At 41.7% G+C, this 18,293-nt stretch overlaps 2 protein-coding genes and 1 pseudogene across 2 annotated transcripts; all 3 read right to left on the reverse strand.

Annotated features, from left to right (window-relative positions):
- Positions 1-8,385: 8,385 nt before the first annotated feature.
- LOC132765429 (taste receptor type 2 member 119-like) lies at positions 8,386-9,300 on the reverse strand (the record flags this gene model as incomplete). Its single annotated transcript, XM_060759717.2, has 1 exon — positions 8,386-9,300. A coding segment is annotated over one exon (915 nt), but the record flags the coding sequence as incomplete, so codon positions are not given.
- Positions 9,301-11,300: 2,000 nt separating this feature from the next.
- Positions 11,301-12,212, reverse strand: LOC132766495 (taste receptor type 2 member 7-like). The gene has a single exon (XM_060760848.2). The coding sequence runs from the start codon at positions 12,210-12,212 to the stop codon at positions 11,301-11,303; it is 912 nt and encodes a 303-aa protein (XP_060616831.2).
- Positions 12,213-15,848: 3,636 nt separating this feature from the next.
- LOC132766494 (taste receptor type 2 member 60-like) lies at positions 15,849-16,659 on the reverse strand (annotated as a pseudogene).
- Between the last annotated feature and the right edge of the window lie 1,634 nt (positions 16,660-18,293).

Genomic DNA, 18,293 nt, shown 5'->3' on the forward strand with positions numbered 1-18,293 from the left:
TGCCCTTGGAACATCTATTTATTTTTCTCCCATTAGATAACACAATAGTAATACATTTCTACAGCATAAAAGACAATACTTTAAGCTGAACACACAAATGGATGGAGCAACATAAAAGCTTTAATCTTTCCTTAGGAAAGGTGTTTCTACAGTGTCATAGCGACATCAAGTGTGCCCCTAATTTTAGTCCAGACTTTACAATGCATCACCTTTGATGACCCCTTTAAAGTTTGGGATAAATCAAACTTTGTTTGTTTGTTTATTTACCATATTTATATCCTACCCTATCTCACACCCAAGGTGGACTCATGCTGCTTTCAGAAATGATCAAAAGATTATTTCAACTATAGGCATATTGGTGACCATTACTGCTGCTTTCTGGGGAAATTCACTGAAAGGAAATATCGAGTTGTACTCTCTAGGCTTCTGCGGATGTCTGTTAGGGAACACTGCTCTTTAATTCATTTGAAACAGTCAAATAATGCTGCAGAGTTCAGTGCAAAACTCAGGAGGATTGTGTTATTAATTACACAGCCTGGTATCATGTGGTCGATATGAAATAACTATTTTTCCAGGCAAACAACTTCAGTTATTTGTGGATTTGTATCATTTATCTTAAGAAAAAGTTGATTGAGATGAATAGGTTTAATTATTTATCTTTGGTTATTCTTTGTTATGCCAGGGTGATCACTAAAACACAATCTATGTACACTGCATTGCTCATCCAATACAAAAGGGTGAGTCAAAAATTTCCCACACTCTGCCTGTACAATTATTTTTCAGAAAAGACATTTTAAATGAAATCTCCCTTCTTTTCAATATATTTTTTCTGTCAACAAGTTTTTGTTTTCCCTTATAAAAAATGTATTAGACTAAGCTGCGACAACAAAGATGAAGAACCTTCTTTTTCTACCCCCCCCCCCCCTCCATCTCCCCGAAGGGACTTGGGGTGGCTTACATGGGGCCCAAGCCCAGGCAGAATACAATTAAAATAAAGCAATAACAATTAAAACAGCATAAAACAACATAACAAAAATAGCTAGGAACGACAATAACAGCAGACTAATTTTGGAGGGGGGAGGAAAACCACTATGTGAACTAGTTAAAGTGGTTTAGTAAGGTAGATAACAATGTATTAAGGCAGGGGTCCTCAAACTAAGGCCCGGGGGCCGGATGTGGCCCTCCAAGATCATTTACCCGGCCCTCGCTCAGGGTCAACCTAAGTCTGAAATGACTTGAAAGCACCTATAGACCAATCTCCCTGTTGTGCCACCTCTACAAAGTTCTGGAGAGATTTATTTTGCATAGAATTACGGAAAAAATAGACCCATGTATGATTCCACAGCAAGCTGGCTTCAGGAAAGGGAAAAGCTGCACATCGCAAGTGCTGAACCTGACTCAGCACATAGAAAATGACTTTGAAAGGCAGAAGATCACAGGAGCTGTTTTCATAGACCTGTCAGCAGCTTATGATACTGTAAACCACTGCCTCCTCCCGAGAAAAATGTATAATATCACAAAGGACTATCACCTCACTCGCCTCATAGGAAACCTGCTAAAAACAGGAGCTTTTTTGTTGAGTTTCAGGGCCAGAGAAGCAGATGGCGGAAACAGAAGAATGGTCTGCCTCAGGGGAGCATGTTTGCTCCATCCATGTTCAACATTTACACAAATGACCAGCCACTGCCAGAAGGAATGGAGAGCTTCATTTATGCTGATGATCGTGCCATTTCTGCTCAAGCAGGGAGCTTTGAGATGGTTGAACAGAAGCTCTCTGAAGCTCTAGGTGCTCTTACTGCCTACTACAGGGAAAACCAGTTGATCCCTAATCCATCTAAAACACAGACGTGTGCTTTTCATCTCAAGAACAGACAAGCATCCCGAGCTCTGAGGATTACCTGGGAAGGAATCCCACTGAAGCATTGCAGCACACCCAAATACCTGGGAGTCACTCTGGACCGTGTTCTGACCTACAAGAAGCACTGCCTGAATATCAAGCAAAAAGTGGGTGCTAGAAACAATATCATACGAAAGCTGACTGGCACAACCTGGGGATCACAGCCAGACACAGTGAAGACATCTGCCCTTGCGGTATGCTACTCTGCTGCTGAATATGCATGCCCAGTGTGGAACACATATCACCATGCTAAAACAGTGGATTTGGCTCTGAATGAGACATGCCGCATTATCACGGGGTGTTTGCGCACTACACCACTGGAGAAATTACACTGTTTAGCCGGTATTGCACCACCTGACATCCTCCGAGAAGTAGCAGCCAATAGTGAAAGGACCAAGGCAGTGACATTCCAGCTCACCCCGTTTGGGTATCAGCCAGCATGTCAATGACTTAAATCAAGAAATAGTTTTCTAAAATCTACAGAGACACTCGCTGGAACACCCCAGAAAGCAAGAGTCCAAAAGTGGCAGGCTCAAACCCAGAACCTCAATCAATGGCTGATACCAAATGAGAGACTCCCCCCTGGGCACACAGAAAACTGGGCAACTTGGAAGGCACTGAACAGACTGTGCTCTGGCATCACGAGATGCAGAGCCAACCTTAAGAAATGGCGCTACAAAGTGGAGTCCATGACATGCGAGTTTGGAGAAGAGCAAACTACAGATCACCTGCTGCAATGCAACCTGAGCCCTACTACATGCACAGTGGAGGACCTTCTTGCGGCAACACCAGAAGCACTCCAAGTGGCCAGATACTGGTCAAAGGACATTTAATGAACTACCAAGTTTGCAAACTTTGTGTTTTGTCTGTCTGTTTGTTTGTTTGTTTTGTTAAAAATGTAATACAACTGTTTGGTTGCCCCTGACACGATAAATAAATAAATTGGAATCTATTATAGAAGAATGATTTGCCACATGCAAATAATTGTTGGCATCTTAAGTGTAAAAAGGTTGCTGAAAATTCTGATGTAAAATGTTTCTTGGATTTTAATACTGATATATAATTCATATAGAACGTTCCTATGGATGAGAAAAAGGAAGTTTTTTCTCTAGAGGTGGCAATCTTTGGGGACAGAGGAATTTAAGCAAAAAAGGAAAACAAAAATTGACATTAAGTAGCCTGTTTATCCAATGATACATTATTGATATCTGGGTTATTGGATGGAATCTGAATCACTTATAGTCCAAAAATACATTCAGTTGCATCTGGTAAACTTTGAATCCAGAGCATCGTAATTTAATAATAAAGAATTAAACACTCATTGCCCTTTGATGATGAAGAACCTCCCAACCAGTATGGTAAGAAAATGGCAAATTATAAATTACAAATTATTGACTAACAAACCAAAGCAGAGGAAGATTTTATTTAGGTGAGAGATGTTCAAAGGACTATTAGGTAAAGAAAAAAAATTGCCTGAAATAGAAATCAGAGCTGGCTGGGACTGGGGCTCTTCCTTTCTTACCACCAAGGATGGAGGAGCCCCAGATGGGTCCAGTTTGTTTGTTTTGTGAGATGACCTTGACAGTCTTGGTTCTCTGGGAGGGGGAGGTGTCCTCTCCTCCCTGCCTCCCACCCTATCAAGAACTTATACAGGAATTCCTGCTCAATATTCACAATGTCAGTTAGTCCAGAATCATACATGGTTATCCATTCTCAGACGCAAGGCACAGGAATAGTCAGGATACAGTCCGGGGTTCAAGCCAAGCCGTATCACAATAAAAGCCCTGGTAGACAATGCAAACAGGATCTGCAAACCCCTTCTTCTCCAGTGTGAACCCAACCACTTAAGCTGGACTCTACAGGCCAGGAGCTACTCTGCGACAGACATCAGAAGAGCTGCAACACCACGAACAAGCCACGAGAGTAAAGACAAAGATCCACCTGGAAGAAAAGTGTTCTTACCATACATCAAGGGAACTACTGACTGATTGGGAAAGCTAATGAAGAAACACAACCTATAAACAATCTACAGCCATATCAAGAAAATTTAACAAATGCTACATTCAGCAAAGGATAAGAGGGATCCTCTAACAGAAGACTACCATATACCATGTAATTGGTGGTCTACATAGGGACCACCAAGTGCAGCGCCCAGACACAAATCAAAGAACATGAAAGGCACTGCAGACTAAGCCAATTAGGGAAGTCCGCTATAGCACAGCACTTGATGAACCAACCTGGACACAAAATATTATTTGAGAACACAGAAAATCTAGACCACTCTGACAACCATAATGTCAGACTACACAGAAAAGCCATTGACATCCACAAGCATGTGAACAATTTCAACAAAAAAGAGAAAACCATGAAAATGAACAAAATCTTGTTACCAATATTAAAAAACCACCAGAATAAAGACAGTAAATAATGTACACTATCAGAATGGGAAGAGATTTGGACAAGGAAGCTAAAATTTACATATTCAATTGAATTCAAAGAAACTGGTATAAGTTATTCTATAGGTGGTACTTAACACCAGCACAGTTAGCTAAATTTAATAAAGGAAGAACGGATGGGAAAAGTTGGAAGTGTGGCAAACATACAGGAAACTTTATCCACATGTGGAGGAAATGTAAGAAAGTCAAGAGCTTCTGGCATCAGATCTAAAAAGAAATGTGACTTTAAACCTGAATATTTTGTTAGGTATTACAAATTTTGGTATGGATAAGAACACAAATAAAATATTGTTCTATTTAATAACAGCAGCGAGAATAAAATTAGCCCAGTTATAGAAATCCCAAGAGACCCCCACGATAGAACAATGAATTCTGAAAACCTTAGACATTATGAATATGGACTTACTTACCCAAAGACTAACACAAAGCAATGTTAAAACTAATACAACGAATTGGGAAAAAATTCTTAGAATTCCTAGAAAAGGAAAACAAAGGAATCCACATCCTTAAGCTGTGAAAGAAATGAGAGAATGCATCTCTACCAGACCGAAGACATAAGGATAAGAAGAGAAAAAAGACTCAAAGTCTGAGGAATAAGATGATTTACGCTGACCCTGTGTGACCTGGAAGTTTCTTGGGGTTTCTTTGTTCCTTCTTTCCCCCCCCCCTTTTTTTCCTTTTTTTTTGTTTTTTCCCCTCTCCTTGCTTTTCTCCCCTTTGCAACTTTCCTGAGCACATTGTTCCCCCACTTTTTATGTATCCATATCACTTTTTTATCTCAATATCCACCAATATTCTTTCCAATTATGCTCCACTCCTGTGAGCAAATTTTATTCTCAATAAAAATACTTTAAAAAATAAAATAATGTACATCACTGAAAAACAGGGAACTCCAGACGGTTAACAATCAAATTGCCAGTTAACACCCCTCAAACAAAGGATATCTTCAGGCAATAACAGTGAGGCTATCTCTATGCAGATACACTCACTGATTGACTTTGCAACTTCCTGGCTACTCGATGCTATTCAAGCTTGCTAACTGCAACATGCACACTTGCTTTACACAGACAAATGTTCTTCCTCTCATCCTGGACATTCCACAGATATATATATACTAGCTGTGCCCTGCCACGCATTGCTGTGGCCTATAGTAAAACTTATCAAAGTTGAGGTAGATATCTGGACTATTATGAAAGAGAGGTACCTACCTATTCCTTCCCCCTTTTCCTCCCCCTTTCTCTCCTTTCTTCCTTGTCTACCTCTTTCTTTCTTTCACTACTTGGTTTCATCCTTCTCTCTTTCCTTCATTCCCTCCTCCTTTCTTCCTTTGCCTTTCTTCCCTCCCTGTTTGCTTCCTTCTTTCACTTTTTATTTCCTTTTATTTTACCACCATCATAACAATAACAATAATGCAATGCATTGCCTCTGGGACCTGACACCTCTCCCATTCCCCCTAAAAGGGTCTCAGAGGAACAATAGCATAATAATAATAATAGAAATAACAACCTTTACCCGCCACGTGTTGCTGTGGCCAATCTTCCCTCTTTCTCTCCTTCTTTCCCTCCTTCCTTCCTTCCTTCCTTCCTTCCTTCCCTCCCATCTTTCCTTCTCCTCTTCTTTCTCTATCTCTTTCCTTCCTTCCCCCTTTTTCTTTCTTTTCTGCTGTCTCTCTTTTCTTTCCTTCCATCTTTCCTTTTCTTTCCTTTTCTTCTTCCTTCTTTCTCTAACTTTCCTTCCTTCCCCCTTTTTCTTTACCTCCCTTTCTCTTTCTTCCTTCTTTCCTTCCTGTCTTTCCTAGATTTTGACAGGGCGGGAAGGGGCGGGGTGGGGTTTGGAGGGGGCGTGAAGTAAAAGGAGGAAAGATTGGGCTGGGGGAGTGATGGAGCGTGGGGTTGTGTGTGTGTGTGCAGCGGCAGGGGGAGTGATGGAGCGTGGGGTAGCGTGTGTGTGTGCGGCGGCGGGGGGGAGTGATGGAGCGTGGGGTTGTGTGTGTGTGTGTGCAGCGGCGGGGGAGTGGGGTTGCGTGTGTGCGTGCGGCGGCGGGGGGAGTGATGGAGCGTGGGGTTGCGTGTGTGTGTGCGGCGGCGGGGGAGTGGGGTTGCGTGTGTGCGTGTGGCAGCGGGGGGAGTGATGGAGTGTGGGGTTGTGTGTGTGTGTGTGCGGCAGGGGTGTGTGTGTGTGCGGGAAGCAGCGTGGCGGGGCTTGGAGTGGGCATGGTTTTCGCAGAGGGAACGTTGGCCGGAAGGGCATGTGCGTGCGCCAGGGAACTTGCGGCTGGGTGCCAATGCGCATGCTCAGTTGTTTTGCCGTTTTGTGAGTGTGTTGTTGTGTTGTTTTTCATTTTGAGTAGATACGTTTGTACCTTGTGGGTTGTGTTATGTGCACGGGAATTTTGGTTAAGTTTCGTTGGGGTTTTTTTTAGGGTTTTTTTGCCGTTTTGAGTGTGTTGTTGTGTTGTTTTTCATTTTGAGTAATATGTTTGTACCTTGTGGGTTGTGTTATGAGCATGGGAATTCTGGTTAAGTTCCGTTGGTTTTTTTTAGAGTTTTATCCTTTTGCCGTTTTGTGAGTGTGTTGTTGTGTTGTTTTTCATTTTGAGTAGATATGTTTGTACCGTGTGGGTTGTGTTATGGGCATGGGAATTTTGGTTAAGTTTCGTTGGGGGATTTTTGAGTTTTCTTGTTTTGCCGTTTTGTGAGTGTGTTGTTGTGTTGTTTTTCATTTTGAGTAGATATGTTTGTACCTTGTGGGTTGTGTTATGGGCATGGGAATTTTGGTTAAGTTTCGTTGGGGGCTTTTTGAGTTTTGTTTTTTTGCCATTTTGAGTGTGTTGTGTTTTTTTTCATTTTGAGTAGATATGTTTGTACCTTGTGGGTTGTGTTATGAGCATGGGAATTTTGGTTAAGTTTCATTGGGTTTTTTTTGAGTTTTATTCTTTTGCCGTTTTGTGAGTGTGTTGTTGTGTTGTTTTTCATTTTGAGTAGATATGTTTGTACCTTGTGGGTTGTGTTATGGGCATGGGAATTTTGGTTAAGTTTCGTTGGGGGATTTTTGAGTTGTGTTGTTTTGCCGTTTTGTGAGTGTGTTGTTGTGTTGTTTTTCATTTTGCGTAGATATGTTTGTACCTTGTGGGTTGTGTTATGGGCATGGGAATTTTGGTTAAGTTTCGTTGGGGGATTTTTGAGTTTTGTTCTTTTGCCGTTTTGTGAGTGTGTTGTTGTGTTGTTTTTCATTTTGAGTAGATATGTTTGTACCTTGTGGGTTGTGTTATGGGCATGGGAATTTTGGTTAAGTTTCATTGGGGGATTTTTGAGTTGTGTTGTTTTGCCGTTTTGTGAGTGTGTTGTTGTGTTGTTTTTCATTTTGAGTAGATATGTTTGTACCTTGTGGGTTGTGTTATGGGCATGGGAATTTTGGTTAAGTTTCGTTGGGGGATTTTTGAGTTGTGTTGTTTTGCCGTTTTGTGAGTGTGTTGTTGTGTTGTTTTTCATTTTGAGTAGATATGTTTTTACCTTGTGGGTTGTGTTATGGGCATGGAAATTTTGGTTAATTTTCATTGGGGGGTTTTTGAGTTTTGTTTCCTCGTTGGATGCCCTTAACAAATTTATATATATAGATGATTAGATTTCCTATTGCTCAAAATGTACATAAATTGTTTCCAATTGTTACATATTTTCTTTTAAATTACCATTCAAACTAAATTGTATATCTTTACCCCACATTTTCCCCCTACGTCCATTTGTTCAAAATTATAGGCCCACCTTATATGTACTCTTTTACAGATTCATTATTTGTTGGATTAGGACTCTGGTGGGTACTAACAAATATCTAGTATGTATCTTATATCAGATTTAAGGAGAAAAGCCAGACATTCCGAGAGTGCAGGTTTCTGGGAGGAGCAATGTCAGTCTTATAATTGTATTAATTGTGTACCACCGTCCCTAGTGATCCTTAATAGTAATTAATTCTGGTGATTGATTGGTGATCTAGATGTGGAATGTCTTCACTGCGCTCTGCTGCCCTTTTTTCATACTATGAATCATTGTGTCTAACGTTCACGATGTGAGCATACATAATTTTTATGATGCAAGTATACATTTTTTTCAGTTTAGGATTGGTTAATATTAATATAATAGAGTGTGCAGAAGGAAACGCAGACATCCAGATGCCAAGAAGTAGTCCTAGAACTCTCCCAGTCTTATTCATATTATTAAGGAAGTCAGCATAAATGATCAGAGCAATGAAATCTATGAAGTAGAAGAAAAACCAGAACAACAAAAATGCCATGACTTTAATGTGGACCTGAGTGCTGAAGTCCTTAACACCAACACCGCTTTTCTTGAGATTTCTTGTGTGTCTCCACAAAGAGACAAGCAGAAGAATGGATGCAATTGTACTTACACACAAATTTATGACATAAAAAGAAAATTGCATGGGAAGAAAAATAATGAGAGCAATGTCATAAATATCTATTTGGCTGGCATTTTCCGGCAGAGTCTCTGTCAGATTGTACCACTTTGTGTGTCCAAAATAATCAACAAGTGAAGGAAGACAAGAGACTGTGAAAATGGCTACGGACAGTCCAAGCAGCCTGGGTGCAAGCACATTGATCCTTGCTTTCAGCCAGAGGAAGAGGGGGTTGGCAACGTTGGCAACCTTTACACAATAGAAAACACTCAGCCACGTGGCACACCAGTTGCTGATCGTGTTGAAAAACATCCACCAAAAGAAAATAACATCCCCCAAGAAAAGCTGTAAATTAATATTTAGAGTGAAGTACAAAATGTGGTATATCAGAAAACCCAACTGAATGATAAACCTGGAGGAACTCAGGCTGGTCAGAAGGAAATCACAAGGGATCATCTTCCTGTTTTGGAACCATTGGTGTCCATTCACAACTATAATAAATCCATTTTCCAAAATACCAATAAAAGACACAATTTCAAAAATGGTCAAAAAATGATTTCAACTATAGGCATTTTGATGATTGCTACTGCTGCTTTTTGGGGAAATGAAGTGAAAGGAAATATCGCATTGTATTCTCTAGGCTTCTGCTGGATGTCTGATAGAAAACACTGCTCTTTAGTTCATTTGCAACAATGAAATAATAGAGATCACTGCTGTTTAGTTCATTTGAAACAGTCAAATCATGCTATAGAGTTCAATGCAAAACTCAGGAAAATTGTGTTACTAAACATGCAACCTGGCATCATGTGACTGATATGAAATAACCGTTTTTCCAGGTAAACAACTTGGTTATTTGTAGACTAGTATCATTTATCTTAAGAAAAAGTAGATTGAGATGAATAGGTTTAATCATTTATCTTCGGTTATTCTTTTTTATGCCATGGTGATCACTAAAACACAGTCTGTGTACACTCCAGTGCACATCCAATAGATAAGGGTAAGTCAAAAGTTATGTGTACCCTAGAATTTATTTTAATCAACTTTCAGAAAAGACAAATACATCACTTTTTACATAATCTTTCTTTCAGTACATTCTGTCTATCTGTCAACAAGCTTTCATTTTCTCTTATTAAAAATGTTTTAGGCTGAGCTGATGAAGAAGTGAAGACAGTGGTTAGGACTCTCATCCTGAATGACTCTGGATTCCACCTGGCATCATTGCTAGTTGACTCTTCATTGGGACAGGAAATTCAATAAACCATCATTGGAGAGTTGTCAGGTTTTGTTTTGTTTTTTTGTTGATCCATCTGTGAGAGGGGCATGATCAGAAAGGCATGTGGTATAGGAATTGCCAGTGGGGCTATGATGGACTTTATGGTTTGGCTCCAGTTGATACAATGGGGTTAACCCAGAGTGCACAATAGGTGCTTGAAGGTGATGACCATTTCAATGAGTGTTGTGAGGATGGTGCTGTCTTGAAGTATGGGAGATTGGTCTTTCCCACTGACAACCCTGATCTTATCAAGGGATGCAGGAAAAAAGATCCAGGTGATCTGACATAAGTTCATCATGTGCTCCCCTCACATCTACCAGTCAATTGTGAGGGGATTATGGAATTCAAGGAATCATTTCCTGGGGTCTAAATAGAATTTTAGATAACAATCCAGGGTCAATTCATAAAAGGATTACTACAGGACAAAGGCATGCACACTCGTATTCCTAATGGAGCTGTGTTTATAGGTTCATATAATGTATATATACGCCACTGCTGGTCTAAGGGCATCTGATGACAAGATCCTCTGGGTGACATGCCAGTTGGGTTCTGAATAGGATTTCAGACTGCCAGGCTATATCTCTTATTGGTATTATTTCTATTACTTCAGAAATGTATATTGGACATTCTCTGCCCCTAGACCTCTTCAGATTTAGTTGGGTCATATAGTTGCTTTCAGTGCTCTTTGAGGCCTAAATTGTTTCCCAGGGGACAATTTACATTAGGAACAACTTTTATGGCCTTTTACATCCAAGCAGATTACAGCAATTCTTTCTAGGTGAATTCATGAAAACTAAACTAAAGTTTTCAAGGGATATTCAGTACAGGCAGTCCCAGAGCTACAAACATCCAATTTATTCTTCTTATTGACATAGATTTAAAGCATAATCCCAAGATGACACTATCTGAAGCCAGGCAGTTTTAATTTTATAAAAGCATTCCTTCTATTCTGCACAGATATTTTTGCTCATTAGCTGAGATCTTATTGAGTGGATAAGTAGGACCACAGGTAAGAGGATCCATGCTTGGCTAGTGTATACTAAACCAGATAGACCAGGACAGAGAAGTCAAATAAAGGATGCAAATAAATAAATAAATAAAGCAATTTGCTTCAAAATGTACAAGCATAAACATACAGAGAAACATGTCTTAAGAAGGGCAGTATTGTGGCTCGACAACATTATTAGCTCACTATCTGAGACCATTAGCTGGACACACACTCAAAGAACACATATCTGCTGTCCTACTCTCTGTTTTAGATAGCAATTTACCTAATATTCAGAATGCGAGCAGCTAATTCTTTCAGTTTGGGATTAGTCAATATTAATATAATGCAGTGTGTGGAAGGAAATGAAATTGCCAAAATTTCAATTATTGATGATTCAGGACTATGAGACTTAAAAACATTAGTTACTCCAATTATTAAAGCAGTGAGAAATACAAGGTAAAAAAAGATATAAGAGAGCACCACTATTATGACATTCATGTGAACCTGAGTGCTAACGTCTTTACTACCTAGACCACTTTTCTTCAGATTCCTTGTGTGCTTCCATAATGAGGCAAGCAAAAGAGTGGATGCAATTATACTTATGCAAACATTTATGGAAGTATAAGTCAGCTGCAGATGAAATAAATGTTTATTATAAGGCTCATTTTGGCTGACGTTTACAGGCAAGATTACAGTCAAGTTGCTACCCCTTAATTGTCCAAGATATTCAATAACTGAAGGAACACAGAAGATACTGGAAATGACTATTGACATTCCAAGCAGCCTGGGCACAAGCTTGTTGATCCTTGGCTTCAGCCAGATGAAGAGGCAGTTGGTAAAGTTAGCAACCTTCACACAGTAGAAAACACTTAGCCATGTGGCAGACCAGAGGCTGGCCAAATTCATAAAAGTCCAGATAATTGTTCCATATACGTTTTTATAAGAAGACAGACACCTCTCTGTGGAGGTGAAATACAGAATATGGCCCACAAAACTCGAAAGCTGCATCACAAATCTGGAGGTGCTTAAATTAATTAAGAGGAAATCACAAGGCAAAATCTTTCTTTTTTGAAGCCATTGGTGACCTTGAACAACTGAAATAAATCCATTTCCTAAAAGGGCAACAATGTCTCCAATTATTTTGATGCTCCACATAAGGATATGAAGTGAAGAAGTTGAGCTGCAATCCATTCTTGATATTGACTAAAAAAAGGAAAGCTCTGAGAGGATGTATCTGTGTGTGATTTTCCTGGCTTCTGTCTGATGTCTAACATAGAAAACGCTCCTATTTTGAGCTTCTTAAATAACTAGAACAATGAAAATACTATGAAAAACAATGCAAATTGTAGGAGGATTCTGTTATTAATGGCCCAATCAATTGTCAGTGCTGGAGGATGCTTAAATAATTCCAAAATAACTTCTCATGTTTAATATGAATCTCCTTGCTCTTGGAACATTTATTTCTCTCCCATTAGCTAACACCATAGTGGTACATTTCTACAGCATAAAAGACAATACTTTAAATTGAACACACAAATTAATGGAGCAACATTAAAGCTTTAATCCTTCCCTAGGAAAGGTTTTTTTCTACAGTGTCATAGCAACATCAAATGTGCCTCTAATTTTAGTCCGGACATAACAATGCATCACCTTGGATGACCGCTTTAAAGTTTGGGATAAATCAAACCTTATTTATTTATTTATTTATTTATTTATTTATTTACCATATTTCTATCCCACCCTATCTCACACCCAAGGGGGATTCATATCGGCTTACAACTTGGCACAATTCAATGCAACATCAAACTTTTTTTTTAATGTCAAAGGTGGCTTGAGAAACTGCAAGTCGCTTCTGGTGTGAGAGTATTGGCCGATTGCAAGGACATTGCCCAGGGGACACCTGGATGTTTTGTTCTTTTACCATTCTTGTGGGAGGCATCTCTCATGCCCCCACATGGGGAGCTAGAGCTGACAGAGGGAGCTCATCAGCGCTGTCCCCAGAATCAAACCTCAGACCTGTCAATCTTCAGTCCTGCTAGCACAAGGGTTTAACGCATTGCGCCACTGTTGGGTCATCAAACATAAACATAAGCCAAGATTTTACTTGTTTTCTAAATGTCAGGAGGGAGTAGGCTAGTCTCACATCACTAGGAAGGGTGTTCCACAGTTGAGGGCCCACCACTGAGAAGGCCCTGTCTCTCGTCCCTATCGGCCACACCTACAAAAGAAGTGGGGCCAAAAGCAGAGCCTCCCCAGAAAATCTTAACATCCATCCTGGTTCATAGGGGAGATGCGTTCAGACAGGTAAGCTGGGGTGGAACCATTCAGGGCTTTATAGGCTTTGAATTTGAATTGTGCTCGGTAGTAAATTGGTAAGTGGAGCTGTGTTCGGTAGTAAATTGGCAGCAAGTGGAGCTAAAGTAACAGGGGTTGTGTGCTCCCTGTATGCCACTCCAGTAAGCAATCTGGCTGCCACCGATTGGATTACTTGGAGCTTCCGAACAGTCTTCAAAGGCAGCACCACATAGAGTGTGTTGCAGTAGTTTGTATGAGATGTAACAAGAGCATGGACCACCGTGGCCAACTCTGGCTTCTCAAGGTATGGGCACAACTGGCGCATGAGTTTCCATTGTGGAAAAGCTCCCCTGGCTACTGCTAAAACCTGAGATTTCAAGCTCAGCAATAAATCCAGGTGAACGTCCAAGCTGTGAACCTGTGACTTCAGGAGGAGTGTAACTCCATCCAGGACAGGCTGTAATCCTATATGCTGGTCAGCCTTTTGACTGACCAGAAGAACCTCTGTCTTGTCTGGATTCAATTTCAAGTTGTTCACCCTCATCTAGACAGTCACAGCCAGCATGCACCAGTTCAGGACCTGGACAGCCTCCTTAGCAGCAGGTGGAAAGGAGTGATGGAGTTGGACGTTATCTGCATACAGATGACATCGAACTCCAAAACTCTGGATGATCTCTCCCTGTGGCTTTATGTAGATGTTAAAAACATGGGGGACCCCACGGGGCAATGGCTGCCGGGCCGAGCAGGTGTTTCCCAGCAACACCTTCTGAGACCTGCCCTCCAGGAAGGACTAGAGCCACTGCAGGACAGTTCCTCCAAGTCCCATTGCTGTGTGGCGTCCAGAAGGATACCATGGTCTACGGTTTTGAAGGCTGCTGAGAGGTCCAAAAGAACCAACAGGGACACACTCCCTCCCTCTGTCAAGTTCCCTGCGCACATTGTGCACCAAGGAGGCCTGTCTCAGTTCTATGTCCTGGTCTGAAGCCTGACTGCAACAGATCTAGATAATCTGTTTCTTCCAAGAACACCTGGAGTTGTGAGGCAACCACACATTCCAAGACTGCCCAAAAAAGGGGGGATTGGAAACTGGCTAAAAGTTGTTCAATTGAGTGGTGTCCAGTGATTGGTTTTTTCAACAATGGTCTTATGATGGCCTCCTTTAGGCCCACCAGAATATTTCAAGGAGGAATTAACCATCACCTTCATCCACTCTGCCAATCCCCCTATAGACCAAGTACATAGAATTAGAACCAGGACATGTATAAGGGAGTTCCCAAGAAATGTTTTCATAAAATTTTGGAACTACTACAAGAAAGATAGTTCCCCAGGTTTCAGCGGTGACCAGGGGAGCATTCATACAGTTAAAACTTGTGCGCCAGCTGCGCCCGTACCTTGGGAAGTCTGACTTGGCCACGGTAGTCCATGCTCTGGTTACATCCCGTATAGACTACTGCAACACTCTCTATGTGGGGTTGCCTTTGAAGACTGCTCGGAAGCTTCAAATAGTCCAGCGTTCGGCAGCCAGGTTGCTAACAGGAGCGGCACTCAGGGAACATACTACTCCTCTGTCGCGCCAGCTCCACTGGCTGCCAGTTTGCTACCGGGCACAATTCAAAGTGCTGGCATTAGCCTATAAAGCCCTAAACGGTTCTGGCCCTACTTACCTCTCCGAATGCATCTCCTCCTATGAACCGGCTAGGACACTAAGATCATCTGGGGAGGCCCTGCTCTCTGTCCCGCCTGCATCACAGGCACACTTGGCGGGGACGAGAGACAGGGCCTTCTCAGTGGTGGCCCCTCAGCTGTGGAATGCCCTGCCTGCAGATATCAGCTCGGCCCCCTCCCTGCTGGCGTTTCGGAGGAAAGTGAAGACCTGGCTGTTCGAACAAGCATTTGATTAAACAGTGTAATTGAACATAGGAATACGGAATAATGGATGATGAGACTGGATTCTGATTTTACTGTTGAGGCGCTAATGATTATTATAGGGATGTTTAATGATTTATGTTACAATTGTTTTTAATTGCCCTATACTTGTCTCATGGTGTTTTGTATTGATGTTGTTCACTGGTTTGGGTCGCCTGAGGGCTGAGAAAAGCGGTATATAAGTAAAGTAAATAAATAAGTAAAGAAATAAATAGTTTGTTATAATACATTAGAGATCATGAGGAGGCATGAAACATGGAAGGAAAAGGGTTTTTTTTTCCAAGATTGAAGTTACGAAACCTTGGCCTGAAGGAAAAGTTTGATACCTGTCACAACTATTCTTCAGAAGAAAAGTGTTCGTGACTCATAGGGATTTCCACTCTTATTCAGCATGAAGGAAGATGTGAGACTATGGAAGTGGCTTTAGACATGAGAATGCAAGGCATCATAACTCAATACAAATCAAAGGAAGAAATGGAAAAATTTCAAAAGGAGGAACTGGAAAATGATCAGGAAATGGTCAAAGACCCCGTGGAGATGGGGAAAAAGAGGAGAGGGAGATAGAATAGACGCAGGAGGCTGTTGAAGTGATTATGGGAGGAATCTTTAATAAACACATATTAGAGCAGTGTTTCTCAACCTGGGGGTCCCGACCCCTACGGGGATCGTTAGGCCATTTCTGAGGGGTCGCCTCCTCCCCTGCAATGGCTGACAAGAGAGCACCACTATTATGACATTCAAGTGAACCTGAGTGCTAAGGTCTTTACCACCTAGACCACTTTTTTTCAGATTCCTTGTGTGCTTCCATAATGGATGCAATTATACTTATGCAAACATTTATGGAAGTATAAGTCAGCTGCAGATGAAATAAATCTTCCTTATAAGGCTCATTTTGGCTGGCATTCACTGGCAAGATTACAGTCAAGTTGATACCCCTTATTTGTCCAAGATATTCAGTGAGTGGAGGAACACAGAAGATACTGGAAATGACTATTGACAATCCAAGCAGCCTGGGCACAAGCTTGTTGATCCTTGGCTTCAGCCAGAGGAAGAGGCAGTTGGTAAAGTTAGCAACCTTCACACAGTAGAAAACACTTAGCCATGTGGCAGACCAGAGGCTGGCCAAATTCATAAAAGTCCAGATAACCATTACATATGCTATTTTATAAAAATACAGACACCTCTCTGTGGAGGTGAAATACAGAATATAGTTCACAGAATTCAACATCAGCATCACAAATCTGGAGGTGCTTAAATTAATTAAGAGGAAATCACAAGGCAAAATCTTTCTTTTTTGAAGCCATTGGTGACCTTGAACAACTGTGATGAATCCATTTCCTAAAAGGGCAGCTATGTTTCCAATTATTGTGATGCTCCACATAAGGATATGAGGTGGAGAAGTTAAGCTGCAATCCATTCTTGATATTGACTAGAAAAAGAAAAGCTCTGAGAGGATGTATCTGTGTGTGATTTTCCTATTATTTTGAGCTTCCTAAATAGCTAGTACAATGAAAATACTATGGAAAACAATGCAAATTGCAGGAGGATTCTGTTATTAATGGCCCAATCAATTGTCCGCGCTGAAGAGGAAGCTGAAATAATTCCAAAAGAACTTCTCATGTTTACAATGAATCTCCTTGCCCTTGGAAAATGTATTTATTTTTCTCCCATTAGATAACACCATAGTGGTACATTTCTACAGCATAAAAAACAATACTTTAAGTTGAACACACAAATGGATGGAGCAACAAAAAAACTTTAATACTTCCCTAGGAAAGGTTGTTTCTAAAGTGTCATAGCGACATCAAATGTGCCCCTAATTTTAGTCCGGACTTAACAATGCATCACTTTCAATGACCCCTTTAAAGTTTGGGATAAATCAACCTTTATTTATTCATTTTTGTTTGTTTATTTACCACATTTCTGTTCCACCCTATCTCACACTCAAGGAAGATTCATATTGGCTTACAACTTGGCACAATTTGTTGAGACAACAAACTTTTTTTCATGTCAAAGGTGACTTGGGAAACTGCAAGTCGCTTCTAGTGTGAGAGTATTGGCCATTTACAAGGACGTTGCCCAGGGGATACCTGGATGTTTTGTTCTTTTACCATCCTTGTGGAAGGCATCTCTCATGTCCCCTCATGGGGAGCTAGAGCTGACAGAGGGAACTCATCAACGCTGTCCCTGGATTCAAACCTCTGACCTGTCAGTCTTCAGTCCTACTAACACAAGGGTATAACGCAGGGGTCCCCAAACTAAGGCCTGCAGGCCGGATGCAGCCTGCCAAGGGCATTTATCTGGCCTGCGCGGCCTGGCCTGGCCTGGCCTGGCGCAAAGCCCCTCGCCGTTTTTCTTTCTCCCTCCAGAACGACTTCAGGCGGGGTCGCGCCGGACCAGGCTTCTCCCTCTTTCTTTCCTTCCTTCCTTCCTTCCCCTTACCCTTTTCTCTCCCCTTCCCCTTCCTTCTTCTTTCCCCTCCCTCCTTCCCTCCCTTCCTTTCCTTCTTCCTTCCTTCCTTCCGTGTGGGAGGGAGATGCCGGCCCAAGGAAGCCAGCGTTGCCTGGCCACGCCCACCCGGCGCCACCTCTGCTTGTTCTCCTGGTGTGGCTGGGAGGGGAACAGGAGGCGCCTCATGGCCGTGGATCTTCTTCTGCTGTGCTCTCTTGTTCTCCATGGCCACGAGGCACCGCCTGCTTCCCTCCCAGCCGCGCCAGGAGAACAAGTGGAGGCAGCACCTGGCCCGGTGTCCCCACCCGGTAGGCTGCTCCCTCCTACATGGGAGAAGGAAGGAAAGGAAGGGAGGGAAGGATGGAAGGGAAGGGGAGAGAAAGGGGGAAGGGGAAGGAAGGAAGGAAGGAAGGAAGGAAGGAAGGAAGGAAGGAAGGAAGGAAGGAAAGAGGGAGAAGCCTGGTCCGGCCAAGTTTGGTCCAGATCCAACATTGTTTGAGTCCACAGTGATCTCTGGATGTAGGTAAACTACAACTCCAAAACCAAAGAACACTGCCCACCAAACCCTTCCAGTATTTTCTGTTGGTCATGGGAGAACTG

The sequence above is a fragment of the Anolis sagrei genome, chromosome 2, assembly GCF_037176765.1.
Source record: "Anolis sagrei isolate rAnoSag1 chromosome 2, rAnoSag1.mat, whole genome shotgun sequence".
Taxonomy (NCBI): domain Eukaryota; kingdom Metazoa; phylum Chordata; class Lepidosauria; order Squamata; family Dactyloidae; genus Anolis; species Anolis sagrei.

Coding starts and splice junctions, on each gene's coding strand:
- LOC132766495 (XM_060760848.2), bottom strand. CDS start 12,212: ATGGATTGCAGCTCAACTTCTTCACTTCATATCCTTATGTGGAGCATC.